The sequence below is a fragment of the Vigna angularis genome, chromosome 4, assembly GCF_016808095.1.
Source record: "Vigna angularis cultivar LongXiaoDou No.4 chromosome 4, ASM1680809v1, whole genome shotgun sequence".
Taxonomy (NCBI): Eukaryota; Viridiplantae; Streptophyta; class Magnoliopsida; order Fabales; family Fabaceae; genus Vigna; species Vigna angularis.
This window is the reverse complement of record NC_068973.1, coordinates 16,511,978-16,530,346: the sequence shown is the minus strand read 5'-3', so window position 1 is coordinate 16,530,346 and position 18,369 is coordinate 16,511,978. Positions and strand designations below refer to the sequence as shown.

Below are 18,369 nucleotides of genomic sequence, written 5' to 3'. Positions count from 1 at the left end.
CATCAAATCGAATGATATCGGAATGGAAGTAGTTAGAGTACAATGTCCAAACTTTGTGATTAATCTTTTTCTTTCTTGAGTCAATTAAAACATGGGTATGCAAGGAAATCACATAGCTAGCTTTCATTTCTCATGTGAATACAATATTTACAACATAAAATGACTACTATTTTAACCAACCGCATATAATGGACTAAAACATATCCTTTTCACTACTCCATTACTCCTTCTTTCAAAGAACATGAACATGATTGTGGCAAACAAAATCTCCTACAAAATCAACAACTTCTTAGTAATACATAATAACCACACCAAACATATAAACTATAACAATAATAACCACACCAAATTTCATTATTACCATGTTGCCAAGCTCCTTCCTAGGTCTAAAAGAATAACACTCCTGGGTGCAAAATGTTTAACCACAAATTTCAGAAACAACCCTTCGAACAAAAAAAACACATATGTCATCATATCTCATCATCACACTATTCAAAAAATAACAATTACAAATTTCATTACCTCCAAGGAGGGTTAAACGGAATAACCAAGTTGTACAAGTATTTTGGATTCACATTCAAAAAATGAACATCCTCATTCGGGTGTTGCTGTGCCAAGATGCCTACAAGAGGTGCAACACCCAAAATGTCCTCAACGTCTTCCTTCTCTTCCTCCAAACAACCACCCGCATCAGTATAGCTGACTGTTTCAAAACATTGGGCTTCCTTATCTACTCCACCGTCAACATGACCATCATCTGCTTTATCATCATCAGGTTCACCATCACTAGCTTCACCATCAACATCAACACCACATGTACCAACCTCTTCAAAAAATGAAGGTTGTTCTCTTTCTTCCTTGCCACCACCTACCATGGCAACCAAAGTTCTTAACTCTTTATTCATTTCAACCATTTTTCTTTGGTTTTCTTCAATTCTCTTCATCACCACTTCTTCCCAACTCATCCCAAACTCATGTACACCATATTCTGGTATTGGCCCTTCATCCAAATGAAGGGCCACACAAATGATTGTGTTCCTACGGTCCTCTTCCAGCAAAAACCACTCCCAACATATCTATAAACATCCAAATATAACTAAAAATTCAAAAACACAAAAAACAATTCATGTAATACATATCAAATAAATGTACACAAAAATAACAACTAACTTACATCCTTCTTTTGAAACAAGTCTTCTATTTTTTTTGACCTCAACTTAAGCGAATGGCAATTTATTATTCTCGGGAACACAATGTGATGTGGACTATCCACTAAACCCAAACGTTGAACGACCCAAAGCTAAAAAACATAAATTAACCAAAACGATAATCATATAATAAATAAATTCCATCCACATTAAAAGTAAAAAAATTTTAAATTTGTTACCTGTAACATTGCCACTAAGGCCTAGGGAGTCCTTTATGTCACGCTCCTTTATCAGCATTGACGCCTTTCCTAAACTATTTACCACAAATGTGTGCACAATTTTTGTCCAATTATATTGATACAAATTATCAATGTTATCTAATATTGTAAAAGGCATGTTACTAAACTACCTTTGATCTTCTAGGAAAGTAAAAAACAATAAAACAATGTAAAATATACAAACGACAGACACAATCAACATCCATGTCATTATTTTCTATTAACAATTTTATCCTACTTATGACATCCTTTAGAGTGAAGGATTTTGAAGAAAATTGTTGACAAACAACAACAACAAAGTTATCATCAAAATTTACATCTAAACCACCAATACCCAACCCTAGACCCATGCAAACATCGCCAACTGTAAATGATACCATTTTTTGCTTCAAAACAAAACATTCACTAAAACCAACCCAACGTCTAAGAATTTCCTTCAACAGAGGAGTGCATAACTTAATTGGGTTGTTCATATAAAGACACCACTTGAATGGAGTTTCCCCGATACGTGTCCTATCAATTTGTTGTAGTAAGCCATTAATGTCGACTATCAGTTTTGTGTCGCACCATGCCCGCAATCACAACTACAATTCATTTTCAAAATAAAAACCATCAAAAAACTCTTTTCAAACAAACAAATCAATTTTCAAAAAATTAAATCTACTTACATTGTTATAACCTTCTTCTTTTGTGCAATCCATCACTGCCAATCCAACCAAAATACAAAAACAATGTAAAATTAACCTAACAACAATTAAAAAAAAATACTACAAAAACCATAGTATCAATAGCCCAACAAAAACCACAAACAAAAAAAAATCACACTTTCCACCCAAAAACGACATCAACCACTAAATCTTCTACACAACTTCAACCCACCCTAAACCATACCTTTAAAAACACCCAAAAAACACAACAACACAAAAATGCCCTAAAAAATTTAAACAAACTAAATCAACCTTTAATGAACAAAGACAATACGACCACGCTTTAATAAACACCAACGCCTCTTGGTGGGTGGCACGGAGCAAGATGTGTGGGTGGGTAAATGTGGCGGCGACACAAAAGGCGGACAAAGGACCGCGACGCTTCAGGGAAGACAGACTAGGTGGGTGGGTACACGTAAACGGCGGTAGCTCTAAACGCGCCAATGGGTGGCTGAGTGGGAGGAAGAGGGACTCTCTCTAGGGTTCGCGCTATCTCTCTAACCTTGGGTTCTCTCTCAAACCTTCCTTAGATTTAAATTCTGAAAAGAGAAAATGAGCCCTACCACTTCAAACCCTGCCCCCAATTCTCTTTCCACATCATTCTCATTTTTAAAAATTGTTTTCCACGTGCACCACTCATATTTTGACACGTGGCCCGTGGGAGGAAGATGGACTCTCTCTAGGGTTCGCGCTCTCTCTAACCTTGGGTTCTCTCTCAAACCTTCCACAGATTCAAATTCTGAAAAAGAGAAAATAAGCTCTACCACTTCAAACCCTGCCCCCAATTCTCTTTCCACGTCATTCTCATTTTTAAAAATTGTTTTCCACGTGCACCACTCACATTTTGACACGTGGCCCGTGTCAAAATATTGTCAAATTCTGTTGTCAAAGTATCATTATTGATATATTATCTTTGAGGACGTAGGATGTCAATATTAGTATGGACTCTCTAAGTAGAAGATGTTGTATCTAGGAAAATGTCTTGTTCTACGATGCATGGAAAAATATCACTCCAACGTACATTCAATAACAATAAGGCGTCTAGAAACAAACTATCAAGGTTATCGTCTGTCCTAGATGATAAAGAAGAGTTGGGTCGTTTAAAACCTAGTAGAGTTTAGACAAAAACTATCCATAACAATGCTAGAGTTTAGTCCCAGGTCAGTTAGCAATCATTTCATATTATATGCATGTTATGCTAAAGTCATACATACCTGAGACTTTTATATAATAGTTATGATGAACTTTTACTTTTTTTTTCAGTCTAATCACGATTTAATCATACTTTAATTTACTTTAAAATGTTGATTTGTCGTTACCGCTGTTTACCTGACCATGTTGTGATTGGTCAATCATGTTGTTTAATCTGACATGTTGTGATTGGTCAGCCACGCTGTAACCAGTTGGTTCCAAGTGGGCGACCAAAGGTGCTTTACATGGGAGGGACTCGATGTTGAAGCTCGATTGGAGTAGATCAGTTTGGAGAGGTTGCATGATGGAGGCCAGCTTGGAGGAGGCAACTTGGAAATGTATTCTTGAAAATATGAGGATATTCTTGAAAATAATCTTAGGATAATCTTAAAGAAAATCTTGGAGATAATCCAATAGATAATATAGTTTTATAAACTTAACCTCTATGCCTTAAATCTCTGCACAAAATTTGCACAAAAATCCTTCGGCAAACTTCAGTAATTGAAAGTGGGTATCTTGGACCTTGAATAACACTTGAAGCCCACCAAGATCTTTTATAAATAGAGAGCTCCATTACACTTTTTATCATTCATCAATCACGACCCCATCTTTCAATCACTTCCTCTATCATTATCCATCACTTTGCTTCATGTTTTGGGTTGTCTACCACGTGGAAGATTAATCCCTCTTTATCGATTTTCTTATAATTTCATATTGAATTCTAAAGTTATATGTAATTAAAAGTTTTGTTCTTTTAATTTTTTTTTATTAAAATATATTTTTGTTTATTTTTTTAATTTTGATTATTGCTTTTAGATTTGTCTTAGAACGTGTGTTCATAATTCAATTTTAAATTTTGATTAGGATTTTTGTCAATTTGCTTAATTATGATAATCTTATGTGTAAATGAAAAAATAAATTTTCACATGTATATTTATAACATGTGTAGAGTAATAGAGCACTTAACATGTATATTCTTGAAACAAGATAAATGTTAATAGGTTCTGATTTGTATATAAGTGAAAAACTAGGTGAATTAATTTAAGCATGTTTAATTGATTTAAACTTATACTAATTTACTTAATAAAAAAATATAAAAATAAATTATTATTTTAAGTATAGAAGCTTGAAATGAGTAAAATATAAAAAAAAACTCAATCAAATACACTTGGAATGAATAAGAATTTTAATAAATTAGCTGAAGTATATTTAGTTAATTTAATATTTTTATTTATAAATTAAAAGAATAATAATTATTTGATAGCCAATAAAAAAATTTAACTATGAATGAGCTAGAGGATCAATCTATCATTTTGTTTTTATTTCTTTTACTATTTTTTAAACCTTCATTTTTTGTATACATTTCTAACTACATACTTATATAAAAGTTATTATAAATGAAATTCTCATATTAAATGAAATGTTTAATCATTTCGGAGGTCCCTGTTTTTGTAGAATCATCTCAAATAGGTCATTATATTTTTTTTATCTCAATTAGGTCTCTTTTTCTGTAAAATTGAGTGAATTGGAACCTTGTCGTTAATTGGACTAGACGACGTTAAGATATCTATCTCGTGGCATGCTAACCAAGCAATTAATTCTGATGTGGCACACTGAGATCGCATTAGGTGGAATTTAATTATGCATTAGGAGGAATTTAATTATAAAAGGCAGAATAGAACATTGTCTTCTTCCTTGGATGTTGTCGTCCTATTAGGGTTTTTGAAGTTGCAATGATTTCACGCATCGTGCAAACTTTGATCTGAGCAGTGGAGAGGGTCCCACCGCTTCTAAACGACACAAACAACACGCTCCCACTCGTAAATCGGCGGCCTTCTCGGTTGTTCCTTCTACAACACGCTTCAAGCGCCCGGTTCAAGCCAAAAGTAAAATTTTAATCCAAAAATCAAAATGTAATAAGATAACCTGATCTGTTTTGTTTGTTGTCATCCAAATCTTTCTTAGTTGAATATAGTTAGTTATATATCCAATATTAATATTTTATATTTAGTTGCATAAAGAAACAACAAATTCATTCCATAAGCACAATTTTTAAAGAAAAAAGTTAGTTGAATTGACATAGGAAGACCATAAAAAATTCAAAATCCCACTTTCTGAATGTGAAAGCTTGAAGACGACACATAGACCATTTATTTGTTTACTGACAACAATCAATGATGTTTCAACCATGAGTCAGAGCCCAGAAGAAATGATTTCCCATTGCAGCGGTGCTTCCCAAAGGTGAGACCTTTATGTTTCCCTCGACTTCTCTATACCTCGGTGGAGAAGATGTTGAAGACCAGGGCTGGGAGTGGGTGGGTGGCAGAGAGAGAATGGAAGGCTTGACGGAGGGAAGGGAGGGAGCGGAGAATGACGTAGGACATGACAGTTTCCATCTTGGCGTCAGACAGGAGGCCGGAGTCGGGAAGGGCCTAGAGGACAGCAAAGATTGCAACTTTCTCCCAAATGGATCATCATCGTTGATCTCACACTCACTGTCATTCCCATCCAAATCTTCGTCGAAGGTGTCATGCTCTTATTAGTTTAAGTCCTTGGCAGGTGAATGAGCACCACTCGCCCCCAAATTTCTTTCATTTAAAAATTACAAACACCTCGTCATTAATATCCTGAGTGTGCCACATCAGAATTAATTGCTTAGTCAGCATGCCACAAGACAAAAATCTTAACACCGTCCAGTCCAATTAACGACAAGGTTCTAATTGACTCAATTTTACAGAAACAGATACCTAATTGAGACTAAAACAATACGAGAATTTATTTAAGACAATTCTAAAAAAACAGAGATCTCTGAAATGATTAAACCTAATTAAAACGACTTGAGTTAACTCAATCTAGTTTTATTCATTATTTCCTTAACAAGGGAATAGAAGAATAAATTTATTAGATAACTCCAATGTACCCAAATTATAAAAGAAGCTGGTAAAAGCTTATTTTGTTTCTTTTCGGGTAAAAGCTGGTGAAAGCTTTTGGGGTAAGACAATTTATTTATTTTGTTTCTTTTCTTACTTTTTAAATATATATTAAAAAAACTATTTAGTAACGTGAATATTTTCTACATCTTTAATTAAATAATTGATTAATATGTATAGTTATATAAATTAAGAAAAAATTACGTACCATTTTGGTAACTGGAACAAGATTAACTATCAAATTAATGTAGGAATTAGAGGTTGTCATTCTACCATCTTATTTCTGAAGAAGGTTGGCAAATGGCAATAAGGATGAAGAAGGTTCCGAGAAGGGGTGATGAGTGTGCCACATTAAATTAATGCAAACCAGGATGTTCATTTCACTTGGACCAACTGCATCAGGTAGATTTTCACACCACTGGTACAGATTTTTTATTTTCTTTTTAATTTTTTATTCTGCTTTTAGTCCCTATCAAATTACTTTTTTAATTGATTTTGACTATTTCCTAGACAGGTTTTACCAACATACTTATTTCCCAAGTAAAACCTATACTGCCACAAGACAAAATATCCCATTTCAAATACCCTGAATCGATACCACTATTGTTAAAGTTTATACATACTCATAATAAAAATAATCTGTGACATTTTGACTCTTTAAACCTATGATTAAAGTTGAATTATTGAATCGGTAAGTTTAGTTCAATTTCCGAGTTATAAAATTTAAGTGTTTATATGTAATCTTCTGCATAAGAAAAGTTAAATTTCTTTTAATACATTTTTTTCATCTATAGAGAATTAGTCATCACCTATGTATACAGACCAAATCTAAATCATCTTGAGAAACAAAATTTCGATATAGAAATGTGGGAGTTGGTGGAGTTATACATAGAATGAAAATACAATAAAATATTTACCAAACATCATAAATTGAAATATACATCCAAAATATTATATATTATATAACATTGTATATCTAAGTTTTTCCTGATAAAGAATGATCTAATAATTATGGTGAGAGCTGTGAAGAAAAGGGGAAATAGAAAAGTGAAGTCAAAGGATTTTCAAAAAGGGTTTGATGCAAGTTGGGAAAATTGAAAAGAAAGTGAGAAGAATAAAAAATGGGTGTGATGTATCATAATCCATTGAATATCTTACCTAATCATCTTTATATTTGCCCAAATAAATATGAAGGAAAGATCCAGGTATCTTCCTCACACCACCATCATAAGTCATGCATTACGTTTCTTCAATTGAATCTTAATTTTTTAATCCACTTTCTAACTCTTCTTATACATCACATCATCACATAGCAGGAATTTTCTCTCTGATACCTTCTATTTTTCTATATTCCCATTTCATTTTAATGACAAGTGAGCATGAGAAAAAAGTAGCACCATGCAAAAGTTTTCATAATTTCTCTAATGTTTCTGACTACTACATGCATGCATGTTTTTTGTTTGGTGCAAGTGCAACAGAATTTCAATTTAACAGAGCTGAAATACTTTTAATAAATGTATTTTGAGTGTAAACTCAATTTTAAAATTTGTAAGATAGAGTAAAAATAAATTTATTTGAGTAATATAATATACTAAAAAACAATAAATTTAGTTAAAATAGATTTATGATAGTTAAACTTTAAATTAAACTTAATCTTATAAAATCGAAGCGAAATTTATACTAAGAAAAAAATTGGTTTAACTTGATCTTAGTCAATATAATCAAGATGTTATTTTGTAGTATTAAATATGCGTTAATTTGTGTGCTGCGCCGTATTTTTGTTTACTTGTTTGACAGAGGAAGAAACATAGTTGCCAAAGGAATGCAATGTTTTATAGTTATAGTTGTAGGTGTTTGTTATGTACAGAAAGTAAATGTTTTTTAATTTCCCTAAAAAAAAGTATTGAAGAATTAAACTGAGGGACCCAAAAGACAATGTTGATTTTTCGCAGCACAAGGCATTGTCACATATATGCTAAGATATAATTAAGAAGAGTTGTGATTCATGAACTGAAAACATTCAATGAATATTATGTGATGGAGTTGATGACAGTGATAGAAATAGTAAGAAAAGGAAAACGTGTGAAGACTATTCTTGTGGTTGGCGAAGGGTGTGTTCAATATCTTGGAGGACAAGAACCTTAAAAAGAATGAAACAGTGGTTGCTATTGTAGGTGATGACGATGCTTTGCATACGTTTGCCCCAATAAACTAATTTTACGTATTGTTTAAACGCCGCGTTGAATTAGGATTATAGGTCGTCTGCCATCATCGTCATCGATTAATTCGCTTCAAATGGAAATATTTTATTAGTTCAATTGTAAATATTATATAATTAAGAAAAATATTAACTTAATTTTGATTTACAGAAATATAAGAGCGAAATATTTATCTATAAAAATATATAAATGAAACTTATAGTATGGATTTTATTTCTCAACAAAAAGAAAAAAAAAACTGTATTGTATATATCATCCTTTGATTATATCAAAATGTATTACTCATGATGAGGATTTGAATAGTTCAGATTTCATGTTCAATAGTTTAACTACCATTAAATCGTGGTTCAACTTATATTAATAAAATAATAACATTTTTTATTCATAAAAGTTAGTTAGTTAGATTTCTTTGACATATTATAACAATTATTAAATAATGACAAAATATATTAAAAATATAATATCAAAACTTTATAACTCACAAAATTAAAATAAATATATTTTTTAGCTTTTTCATTTTTAAAATATACAATAAAACAATTATTGAGAATAATAAATTTACCTGTAAAATAGAACAAAAATAAGATAAAAAGTGAATATGATGTAAACAATGATTTTTACAGTTAAATTTGTTCATGTATTCGTATTTGTCTTCTATCTAAGAGTGGCTTGACAAGAAAAAAGACTAGGAATTATGGATTTTTGAGTCACAAGTCTGAAAACATAACTTGAAATTGAATAACTTAATTATATGATTAAGTTATTTTCAATTTACGTAAAAATATACAAATTTTGAGCTTAGTGTTTAGAGTTACCTGATCAATTATATATGGAATATGATGAAGTGTATAGGTGTTAACATAATGGAAAACCTCCAAGTTGGCTTTTGAACATAAAACACATTTCGAACAAAGCAGCACTCCCACCCTTGACTTTCCTACATTTCGTCAATGGACTAGCTGCAAAAAAGAGACATACTTCCTACAAATTAGCCGTTTTTTTGTCCTCTTAAATCGTAAATTGTAGCCACATTTGAGTATGAAGTTTCAATATTGACACTGCTTCTGTAGAAAAGCCATCGTGGGTGCCTTGGTTAAGATTCACAATATGTTGAAACATGGCACAACGCAATTGGACAGAGCATGAAACACGACACAGTTGGGAGTAAACACTGGACTAAACACAAACACTCAACCGTGGCTAATAACTATAGAGTCCACGTTTTGGAAAATAAAGGGTACTGCCCAAAATTTGACGTAAGCGATGACAGAATCATCCTAAAAGCGGAACGCTTATCCACTGCCACGTTGAGGCTGCGTCCTAGCTAGCTAGAATGAAACTTGTCAAGTTGTCACACAGATTACATTATTTTGATTATTCTCTATTAAATTTGTCAAATGGATTTGCCCTCCACCTCACCAACCCACGTGTTACAACTCACTCTCTTCCTTTTTATCCCATCGCACTATAAAACCCACCTAGTCTCTTTTCTCATTCCTTTCAATCACAAACCAAAGCAGAGCCAACAACATTCACCAACAACAAACAACTACAACAACACACAAGCGAGAAGAGGAAAAGCAAATGAAGAGTGAATTAGAGTTGCCACCAGGGTTCAGGTTTCACCCCACGGATGATGAGTTGGTGAACCATTATCTTTGTAGGAAATGCGCTGGTCAACCAATTGCTGTTCCTATCATCAAAGAGGTCGATTTGTACAAGTTTGATCCATGGCAGCTTCCAGGTCCGTTTAATTTCATCTGCCTTTCGTATACTTTCCATTTCTATCATTCAATTCACTCATGATCATATTCTGCCTGCAGAAATCGGATTTTACGGCGAGAAAGAATGGTACTTTTTTTCTCCTCGGGACCGCAAATACCCCAACGGCTCACGGCCGAATCGGGCCGCCGGAAGTGGGTACTGGAAGGCCACCGGCGCCGATAAACCGATCGGAAAACCGAAGGCGCTTGGGATAAAGAAAGCTCTGGTATTTTACTCGGGAAAAGCCCCCAAAGGAGAGAAAACCAATTGGATCATGCACGAATATCGGCTGGCCAATGTTGACCGATCAGCCTCCAAGAAAAATAACAACCTGAGGGTATGTTTGGCTTTGATTTGCTTTGTTTTATTTTGTTGTTTTGATTTGCTTTGTTTGAAAAGTTTCTGATTTTGGTGTTATGGTGCAGCTTGACGATTGGGTGTTGTGTCGAATTTACAACAAGAAAGGGAAGATTGAGAAATACAACACGGGGGCAGCGAAATCGGAGACTGAGGTGGTTTATAATTTCGAACACGAGACGAAGCCGGTGATTGAGAAGCTTGGGAACGAGCAATTGTTTATGGATAGTTCAGATTCAATGCAGAGGTTGCAGAGTGAGTCGAGCGGTTCAGAGCAGGTGGTTTCGCCGGACGTGAGGTGGGAGAGAGAGGTGCAGAGCCACCCGAAATGGAATGACATAGGCCTACAGCTTGAAAACGCGTTTGATTTTCAATACAATTACTTTGACGGCAATAACCTTTCGGTGGATGATCCTTTTGGGAGTGTTGAGTACCAAATGGGCCACGTCTCCCCCTTGCAGGACGTGCTCATGGAAGCCCTATTGATGTGAAAACGATACCTTTTGGACAAGGGGGCTTCATTATGTGCATTACATGGGACCCTCTACCCCATCATATCTTCATTATTTTGTAAAGTCAGCATCGGTTTGCGATTGCATTCACCTAACTACTACTACTGTTACATGTGCTGCCAGGCTTAGTGACGAAATGAGCTGCACGTGTAGTAACTATTCTTGTTCTTTCTTCTAGAGAGGTCAGGGAATTTTGAATTCGGCTGAAATGGGTATTTGGATTAGATGTGAAGAAAAAAAAAAATAAGGGAACTGTGTAAAAGAGAGTAGGAGCAGAATGATCTCAACAAGGTGTCGATTCATAGGATTTATTGGAGGGTTAATGTGTAGCTGTAGGAACTCAACCTGGAAAATTCTTGTTCTATGGTATTGGAGTATGATTTTTTCAAATATTTGTAATTTACAACTTCTACTTTTCAATTCGAAGTAAACAGCTGAATGAAAATTCTTCCATTCAAAGGATGGAAAAGTTGCTCTATGTATCTTCAGACTCTATAATATGCTAGTGTAAATTACTTTATAATAACAGAACAGAAACGATGGTATATAATAAAAGAACTTGCAGAAAAAATTAAGTCTCAAAACAGCTGCCGATGATGATATTAGTACTAAGTTGATAGTGTTTATGGAATTAACCAACATATAAATATAAATTGTTGATAATGTTGGTACAGTCAGATTTGCATATATCTGAAAGTAGAGGAGTAAATAGCCGTGACGTCTTTTATGGCGTGGTCTGGAAGTAAGTTGTGCGTTTTTGGGAGTTGGATAAAATCGTGAAAAATTACTTTCCACGGATGTTTTTCCAACGGAATGAACAACCGGAAGAGAAATATTTTCTTGGGGTTTAAACTGGGGGTATAGCAAAAGATGTGCAGTCAAACTAATGTCATATGATTTTATGAGTGGTTACTTAGAACATGTTACCAGTCCGATATATAGCGCTAGATCTCTATAAACAATTATAGTCAGGCTAGATCTCTGAATTACGTACCAATATATTAAATCTGACTCTCATATTATACAATGACTTTGTCCTACAAAGTAGGACAATAGCTACTATTTTATACGATGACAGGAGTAATTAAGAGAAGGTATTTGGTATGTTCAAATGCTGACATCTCTGGATTTTGGAACCCGATCACAATCTGCCGATGTCCAACCGATCAACTGCTTGTCGTTGTCAAATACCATCACTTTGTTTAGCATGGATATGTCTGCATTAACACGACCAGGGAATTCAAAAAGAATAGTTCTTTAGGTGTGTTTGGAAATTCGTTATGAAGTGAAAAATCATATCAAAGGTGAAAGTTATAAATATTAGTCTAGTGGTAAATGTGAAAATCTCATGAAATGTAAAATCAAACAGCTATGAGTTTTGCTAACTGCTAAGAGACTATGAACGGTAAACTACAAGTGATATCTATCATCCAGAACGAGCATCAATAGAAAAAGAAATAATAGCAACATTCCTACCTCCTATTAGGTTCAGATCACCCATTCCTACTTCAGAGCCGTTTAGAATGCCCAAGCAAACATTTCCCATATTCTGCTGGAACAAATTTATTAGCATTCATACATGAAATGTGTCTGTTACTTTAAAAAAGTTAATCTAGAAGGAATTCACTAGGAGGGACTCACAGATATTATTAGATATCCTTCAGGAGGGATTTCAAACAGAGCTTTACTTCTGCCATTGCTACTGAAACTAAGCGTGATTGGCTTAAAGTATTTTCTCACTTCATATATGCTTTTGAAAGGTCTTTTGCCATGCCAACAGAGAGGAAGAGTTTGATCACCGTGTGCTTCTTTTAGGGGCTTTCCACCTGATTCCTTCCTCAACTTCATGTGCAAATTAAACAAAAGATCCATGTTAAGTAACAAGTAATTTTTTTTTTGTATGATTAAAGAAATAACTTATTTATACTTTGTCCTTCTACAGACAACTCGAATCTCGCATGATGAAATTGACATGATATATGATCTTTGTAAAGCCTCGAGCATTGTAAAATGCTTGAAATTTTCAACTTACCCAAGAGATTAGTAGTTGGTAAGCATTAGAGTTGAAGTAGGTGTAAGAACTCCCAGTGTCAAAAGTAGCATGAAGATTTCCAACCCCAGTCCTCTTTCCTCCGAAAAGGAGTTCAGCTGCCCCTGCTGCTGAGTAATGTTTGCTGAGACAGATCACGGAAACGAGGTCTCAGTGTTCAGAAAAAATTAGAAATGATGACTATACAAGTGGAAAATGCAACATTACGATATGAGTTGAAGATCTACTTACTAATCTCTGGATGACATTGGAGTCCAAGTTAGTCTAGAAGAATCATAAACTTCTCCAAAGAAGATATACCCTCCTCCCTGTGCACTCAAACAGTGTCCAACCACATTTCGCACCAAACCCTGACTATTCAGCTGTGATGTCAAGCTAGTTTTTCCCCTGCCAAGGCCAAGCATGCCATCTAACGGGTGATGAGAAGGATCTGGAAAAATCTGATCATATCCGCATCTGCAAAAGGAATAAGAAAAAGTGTATGAGATACCCCAAAGAATTTTCACATCCAAAACACAACGCATATGGTATAGTCATCATGAGTATGTAGGGTTTCCACGATCAAGTGACATTTCTATACTCTAAAAGAGTAAGCCAAACAGTGGATCATGCAACAACAGTGTTTTTGTTGTGGATAGTTCGGATTCTTAACTAAATTTATAGCAAAATCAAAGGAACTAAAAATGGATTGAGATATTATACTAACCCAAGGGCCATACGAACTTTAAGTTGGACTCCATTTGTAAAATTGAGAGTGTAGACATCATGGAGAAGTACACCAAGGGATGAATAATGATCTGCATACTCAACTTCATAGTCACATTGATGCGGAACTTCACAGTCGTAGTTATCATTATGGTGCAAGGATGCACAAAGGGCATGCCTGCATGGCACTAAGTCATTGCTGGGCCTATAAAGTGGATGTGGTGTCTGAAAATAAGCAACAATATTTGAGACTAGTACTAGCAGGATAATGTAATCAAACAAGTCAACATTACACGTGTATCTATTTGCTAAGATGAGCCTAGTCTCATTTGACATGACATTTGTTCAAGGAAAAACAAAACATTATGAATTTCCTTGGTGATTCTGAACACTCATATTGAGTGAGAATATCCATCACCTGAGAGCAACGGGAACAAGGGGCATCACATTGAAGCCACGTAAGGTCGCTACCTGTGTCAATATCAAGAAAATATGGCCTAGGTGGTTGCCCGATGTTGAGAGTGACATTATAAAACCTGTGAACGTTGAAAGTTGAAAGAAATTACAGTGACTTGGCATGTATGTACATATTTCAAGATGTGTAACTTCAAAGAAAAAAAGAAGAAGCTTGCGAGCATATAATATTTGAATCAGAAGAATGAAAACGAAAATGGACACGAGCTTTGTATGATTTATATTTTAAAGATTTTAGTATGTTTTTAACTTATGAATTTTAATTCTGGATTCGAGTAATTGTTTTATTTACTTTCTCTAATTAAAAGTTTGTATCTGATATAATATTATATGACACTACATATATGTTATATTTGTTAGAATGGGATAGTCGTATTAGTCTGAACTCACTTTATGTATGATTTTCTAAACATGTAATTTGAAAAATATTAGTTTAGTTTGATAAGTTATGGATGAGTGAGTTAAAAATCCACCAAAATTTCAAAAGAAAATTATTTTAAAAAGAAAAGTTAATTTCAAATCCTTTTATATTTAACAAAATATAACGAATTAAAGATCAATTAAAGTTTTAATTTAACTTTATTTTTACAATGAGCTATTTTTTTTTTCCTTTTTCCTTTGGGGGTTGGTGGGTTCACGTGACCCACCACACGTTCAATTTCTCTACTTATTGTCAAATGATTGATTATATTGTTTTACCTAGCCTTACTCGGTGACAAATTATCAAATTACCATTCCAAATGATGATAATATCAAAATGTGTTATCTAAGAAAACTGTGAGAACCATAAAATAAATATTATTTATATACCTTAAAATGAAAATTGGAGATACATATAGCAGTTTAAAATTTTGGAAAGAGAAAAATAAAAAAAAAAAAATATTTTATAGAAAGTAAAACAATAATTCGCACATTTTATACGGACTAAAAACAATTCTTTCAAATTTTAAAAGGATTAAAAAAAAGGAAAAGAATGATAGCAACTCAATCAAAAGTTGATAATTTTATGGGCAGTAAAAAATATATTTAAATTAATAAATAAATATTATAAATCTTGCATGGAAATTGAGGAGTTTATATTTTAAATACTTATAAGTTAAATGTATGGAAGAAAATTGATTCATTAACCTCCAAAATGTTAAAAGAAACCTACTATAGAAAAAAATAAGTATTAAAAGTATAGATTGCTGAGAAGAAAGATAATAAAAGAGAGATAATAATGGTTGATTAAGGGCTTGAAATTTTTTTTCAAGAGAAGTCATTCCTCTTTGTGAAAAAATATATGAATCATTTAAAGTCTATTATTTGAATGTGTATCAGGTTAAAGATTATTGATTGGTGTGTATTATAATTAGGAGATGTTTCAACGTAATGAGTACTCTTTCCCAGAATAAATAAAAGGAACAGAAAGAGGGTGGAAGCAGGGAAAAGGATGAAGAAAACGGAGTGGAGAAAGAAAGGCATAACAGAAAGAGAAGATTGAGAGAAAAGGAACAGATGTCCTTTTACGTACCCGACAGGGTAAACATTGCCGTGAACAGGGAACACCACGGCTGAACCGGAACGGAAACGGTTTAGTAGGAACGGTGACGAGGATGACGATGAAGACGAGGATTCATCGGAACGAAACCTTCCACTTGAGCTGGAACTTGCACCGGAACTTTTGTGTTTGGTGCCGAACCATGCTGAAGAAGTAGAGGAGGTGAAGAAGAGCAGCAGCAGCAATAATCTCCAATTGGCTGATGTCATTTTGGAATTGAGGAGAGTATGGAGGGTAGGTTGCGTGTTTGAGGAAATGCATGAAAGGTTTATATATGAATTGAGATGGGTGTGGGTCCACAAAAGCATTGCTTCCATAATTCAAACTGGGATTTCTTCTAATGCATTTTTTGTCCCTAGCTGCTTATTCTTTTCTTCCTCCGATCAAACCCCACCTCATCAAATTTTTAATACCCTTTTCACTTTTATGCAAAAAATATTTTATCATCTTTCTTATACGACTTCACTTCACAGACAATAAGTATGACTCAACTCAACTACATAAATTTATAATGGATTCAAAAAATTAAGTATTCTTATCCTTTCAATTTTTTTAGGTTGCTTGTATCTTCGACTATACAAATTAGTTATCACTGGTTTCTAATATTAACTATTAATATTTTGTGAATCGAATTGCGAATAAATATTATGTGTATCTGACCCGTTGTCACCCCTAATAGGGTAAGGGAAGATATGATACTAGTTGTACTCATAAAAATCTATTATTAAGAATTTTAATAATAGATTTGCTTTCTCTCTATATTTGCTTCCATTCTACACCACACTCTTATTGTAAATAGTTGGTTCTAGACCACACCACCGACACCATCATTTCTCACAAACAGTGCTACCCGTTTAGTTCTAACCACAAATTTTTTCTTCATTTTTTTCTTATTTATGATGCATATTATTTTTTTTCTCGCATACCTTCAGCTTGTTTCTTCTACTACTATCTTGTATCACTATTTCTGCTATTTCTGCTATTTCTGCTATCAGAGGCTATGTAAAAATAGTAGTGACTTGGCAATGTTGCATGCAAAGCATTAATTACTATGAATAGATATATGTATGAGAGAGATTAAATTTTCATTTACTTACCCACGAAGGTCCTCTCCGTTTCTTTCCAAATCGTGCAAGAGCCTATTGTAGTCCACGTGTAACCTAAATCACCACTAGACAACAAATCAAAACAATAGATTTAAAAATAGAGTTTGAAGTTTTCACACTAATTTGTTTTGGAAAACTAAGAAAACAATAGAAAGATAATACATGATTTATGAAACTAGATTTTACATCAAAGAGTCTATTAGGAAGCATACTACAACGCCTGTCATGAGACAACATCTTTAATTAAATTTGGAAAAAAATAATACGTTATTTTTAAAATATTTAATTTTCCTAAAAAAAAAACTATTTGAAAAAGAAACAAAAATATTTTCATTTTTTATTTGTGAACCGAAGAATGTCCCTTACTCTTACGTATATCTATTCAAAATGAAAAATTAGGAATTACTAGTTTTTAAAAACATTATTTGAGAAAGTGATTTAAATTTTTGTTTGATGAGTCAGACAAAGTTAACTTTACTTTTGCATATTTTGATTCATAATGAAATATTAAGAGATCACTAAGTTTTTAGAAAATCATTTAAGAAAATATTGAGTTTTAATTCTTTTAAATTTTATATTATTTTAATATTTTTAAAATTATTTGAAAATAGGTATGACACAACGTGGACCATCGAACAAAGAAATGAAAAAATAATTGATTTTTTGAGAAAGATATTTACTTTTTTATATATAAAAAAATTGATTTTTTGATAAAGTTGGTGTTAACCATTAACAAATAGTAAATGTATAAAAATATATATTTGCATATGACCATAGTAGAAAGAATGGACCCTAAAAGAAATTTTAAAAATTAAGTGTAAAAGAAACTAGTACAATATTAAAACCAAAATATAATGAAAAATTAGGAATGCATAAATTAAAAGAAAAAAAATGGTATTTGTGCATGCAAGGAATGAAAAACAAATACTTCTATTCCAAAACAGTAACAAGAATAAGAAATTTGTTCCATCGATTCCAATTCCCTTCTCCATTTCTTTCGCTCTTTCTCTGAGTTTATTTTAAGGTTTAATGTTTCGGTAGGTCTCCTTTTTGTCAGAATCTCAAATATTTGTTTTCTCAATTGGATCCTTATTTTTGAAAAATTAAAACAATAGAGGTCAGTCGTTAAATTGGACAAACACTGTTTAAGAGGTCATTACGTGGCATGTTGACAATAGTATTTTAAATGACGTGGCATGGTATATATAGTAATTAGATTATTGTGATGTGTAATTTCTAATTTTTAAATTAAAAAATTGGGGGAATTGGTTAATCAACTTTGTCTTCCACCTCCAGAACCCTACTTCCTTTTCCCTTCCTTGTGCCGCCATCATAACCCTAGTCGTCGCCACTGCCTCACCAACCATCCACGTCACAACCATCAACCT

General features: G+C 33.3%; 2 protein-coding genes across 3 annotated transcripts; one reads left to right on the top strand and one right to left on the bottom strand.

Moving 5' to 3' along the window:
• The first annotated feature begins 9,961 nt into the window (after positions 1-9,961).
• On the top strand, positions 9,962-11,496 carry LOC108331780 (NAC domain-containing protein 2). The gene is made up of 3 exons (XM_017566699.2): positions 9,962-10,217; positions 10,297-10,574; positions 10,663-11,496. Exons 1-3 carry the CDS (start codon positions 10,058-10,060, stop codon positions 11,083-11,085), a joined length of 861 nt encoding a protein of 286 aa, XP_017422188.2. The 5' UTR covers positions 9,962-10,057; the 3' UTR covers positions 11,086-11,496.
• A 588-nt stretch (positions 11,497-12,084) lies between these two features.
• LOC108331779 (aspartic proteinase Asp1) lies at positions 12,085-16,126 on the bottom strand. 2 transcript variants are annotated; one of them, XM_052876299.1, is made up of 8 exons: positions 15,849-16,126; positions 14,280-14,397; positions 13,863-14,086; positions 13,388-13,612; positions 13,139-13,280; positions 12,748-12,948; positions 12,583-12,658; positions 12,085-12,323 (listed from the first exon to the last, which is right to left on the bottom strand). In XM_052876299.1, exons 1-8 carry the CDS (start codon positions 16,082-16,084, stop codon positions 12,214-12,216), a joined length of 1,332 nt encoding a protein of 443 aa, XP_052732259.1. In that variant the 5' UTR covers positions 16,085-16,126; the 3' UTR covers positions 12,085-12,213. The 2 variants fall into 2 exon arrangements, with proteins under 2 accessions (XP_052732259.1, XP_017422187.1); XM_017566698.2 differs by having other exon boundaries at positions 12,583-12,655.
• Between the last annotated feature and the right edge of the window lie 2,243 nt (positions 16,127-18,369).

Coding starts and splice junctions, on each gene's coding strand:
- LOC108331780 (XM_017566699.2), top strand. CDS start 10,058: ATGAAGAGTGAATTAGAGTTGCCACCAGGGTTCAGGTTTCACCCCACG. Junction 10,218..10,296: donor TGATCCATGGCAGCTTCCAG/GTCCGTTTAATT, acceptor TTCTGCCTGCAG/AAATCGGATTTTACGGCGAG. Junction 10,575..10,662: donor AGAAAAATAACAACCTGAGG/GTATGTTTGGCT, acceptor GTTATGGTGCAG/CTTGACGATTGGGTGTTGTG.
- LOC108331779 (XM_052876299.1), bottom strand. CDS start 16,084: ATGACATCAGCCAATTGGAGATTATTGCTGCTGCTGCTCTTCTTCACC. Junction 14,398..15,848: donor GGCAATGTTTACCCTGTCGG/GTACGTAAAAGG, acceptor CAACGTTCACAG/GTTTTATAATGTCACTCTCA. Junction 13,613..13,862: donor AAAGTTCGTATGGCCCTTGG/GTTAGTATAATA, acceptor TTCCTTTTGCAG/ATGCGGATATGATCAGATTT.